Source organism: Nomascus leucogenys, chromosome 4, assembly GCF_006542625.1.
Source record: "Nomascus leucogenys isolate Asia chromosome 4, Asia_NLE_v1, whole genome shotgun sequence".
Classification (NCBI taxonomy): domain Eukaryota; kingdom Metazoa; phylum Chordata; class Mammalia; order Primates; family Hylobatidae; genus Nomascus; species Nomascus leucogenys.
In genome coordinates, this window is record NC_044384.1 from 103,059,055 (window position 1) to 103,061,009 (window position 1,955).

General features: G+C 58.9%; 1 protein-coding gene across 1 annotated transcript; it reads left to right on the forward strand.

Annotated features, from left to right (window-relative positions):
* Nucleotides 1–305: 305 nt before the first annotated feature.
* Nucleotides 306–1,525, forward strand: TMEM89 (transmembrane protein 89). The gene is made up of 2 exons (XM_003257019.3): nucleotides 306–906; nucleotides 1,335–1,525. Exons 1-2 carry the CDS (start codon nucleotides 505–507, stop codon nucleotides 1,518–1,520), a joined length of 588 nt encoding a protein of 195 aa, XP_003257067.2. The 5' UTR covers nucleotides 306–504; the 3' UTR covers nucleotides 1,521–1,525.
* The last annotated feature ends 430 nt before the right edge of the window (nucleotides 1,526–1,955 follow it).

The following is a 1,955-nucleotide window of genomic DNA, read 5'->3' on the forward strand; positions in this document are numbered from 1 at the left end:
AATTTCTGTTAGTTACTGGTTTCTTTAACTGTTTGGGGCTTAGTTTCTTTTTTTATCTTTTTTGAGAAAAAATCTCACTCTGTTGCCCAGGCTGGAGTGCAGTGGTGCAATCACAGGTCATTGCAGCCTTGACCTCCCAGGCTTAGGTGATCCTCCCACTTCAGCCTCCTGGGTAGCTGGGACAACAGGCATGTGCCACTATACCCAGCTAATTATTTGTATTTTTTATGGAGATGGGGTTTTGCCGTGATGCCCAGGCTGGTCTCAAACTTCTGGGCTCAAGCCATCCACCTGCCTCAACCTCCCAAAGTGCTGGGATTCCAAGTATGTGCCACTACACCCAGCCTAGGGCCCAGCTTTAAAAGGAGGTGCTCCCTCAGTTTGGGGCCAGCCAGGCCTGCTGGGACAGTAGGACCCAGAACCCAGGTCTGCCATTGTCCTCAAGCCCTGGACTCCAGCCCCCCAACCACAGCCAGTTTCTGGCCAGGCTGCTCACGAAAGGCCATGGGCCTGGCTGGAACCTGCTGCCTTAGAGCCAGGCCTGTTCCCGGGGGAGGGGCGTTTGCCTGTTGCCAGGTGCCCAGGTTCCGGCCCCTGGCACTAGCGGCGGCCATGCTGCATGTGCTGGCCTCGCTGCCCTTGCTGCTCCTGCTGGTGATGTCTGCCCCCACCCACGCCTGGTCGCGACCCCGCTGGTACCAGGTGGGGCTGGACTTGCAGCCCTGGGGGTGTCAGCCAAAGAGTGTGGAGGGCTGTAGGGGTGGCCTGAGCTGTCCTGGCTACTGGCTGGGCCCTGGAGCAAGCCGCGTCTACCCTGTGGCTACGGTCATGATCACCACCACGATGCTGATGATCTGCCGCAAGATACTGCAGGGGCGGCGGCGCTCACAGGCCACCAAGGGTGAGGTGAGCACAGCTCTTCTTTCTCCCCCACAGCCCCTGCCTCAATGTACGCTCAGTGAGCCCGTCTTCCACCCAACCCTGCCCCATGGGTCCACACTGGCCTGTGGGACTCCCACACCCCCACCTCCAGCTCACAGCCCATTGTCCCTGTGTCCACACGCCTTCGTGGAACCCATGTCCACCACCCACAGCCAGCACCCTGCCCCCAACTCTCCCCTTTAGTACCCCTGCTCTCATCCAACCCGTGGGCCCCATGACCACTGTAGCCCACAACAGACCCTCGGTGATCCTCTATCACCCTGAGTCTCCCTCCCATCCCATCTGGGCACTGCCCCGCACCCTACTCCTTGCTCCCCAGCTCCATCACTGCCCCTCGTCGCATCTCCCTCTCTGCCCTCCATTCTCACTCCTGCCTCCTGGTCCTGTCTCAGCATCCGCAGGTGACCACTGAGCCCTGCAGACCCTGGAAACGGCGGGCCCCAATCTCAGACCACACCCTGCTCCGTGGGGTCCTGCACATGCTGGATGCCCTCCTGGTCCACATCGAAGGCCACCTACACCATCTAGCCACCCAGCGGCAAATCCAAATAAAGGGGACTTCCGCCCAGAGTGGGTGACCGAACACGTGCTTCTCTTTGCCTGACAGCCTGAGGTCCTGGGCCAGGTCTGCTCTTTCCAGGCCTGTCTGGACTGTGTGCCCCTTTTCAACTTTTAGAGCTAGCTGACTTGGTGTCCAGGACGGGCGGGCAGGTGGGGCACAGGCTGGCTCACACTGCTCCATTGCCCCCACCAACTGACCTTTCCTCCCTAAGGATCCCTCCTGGAGACACAACTGCTCCTCTGGGCTGGGATCACACCTGTAATCCCAGCGCTTTGAGAGGCTGAGGTGGGAGATCATATGAGCTCAAGAGTTCGAGACCAGCCTGGGCAACATGGCAAGACCCCATCCCTACAAAAAATAAAAACAAACAAAAAAAAAATTAGCTGAGCACACACATAGTGGTGTGTGCCTGTAGTACCAACTACTCAGGAAGCTGAAGAGGGAGGATGGC

Bases quoted from the DNA above. Each gene is read 5' to 3' on its own strand.
- TMEM89 (XM_003257019.3), top strand. From the start codon at position 505: ATGGGCCTGGCTGGAACCTGCTGCCTTAGAGCCAGGCCTGTTCCCGGG. The intron at 907-1,334 runs GTGAGCACAGCT...GTCCTGTCTCAG, and splicing joins CACAGGCCACCAAGGGTGAG to CATCCGCAGGTGACCACTGA.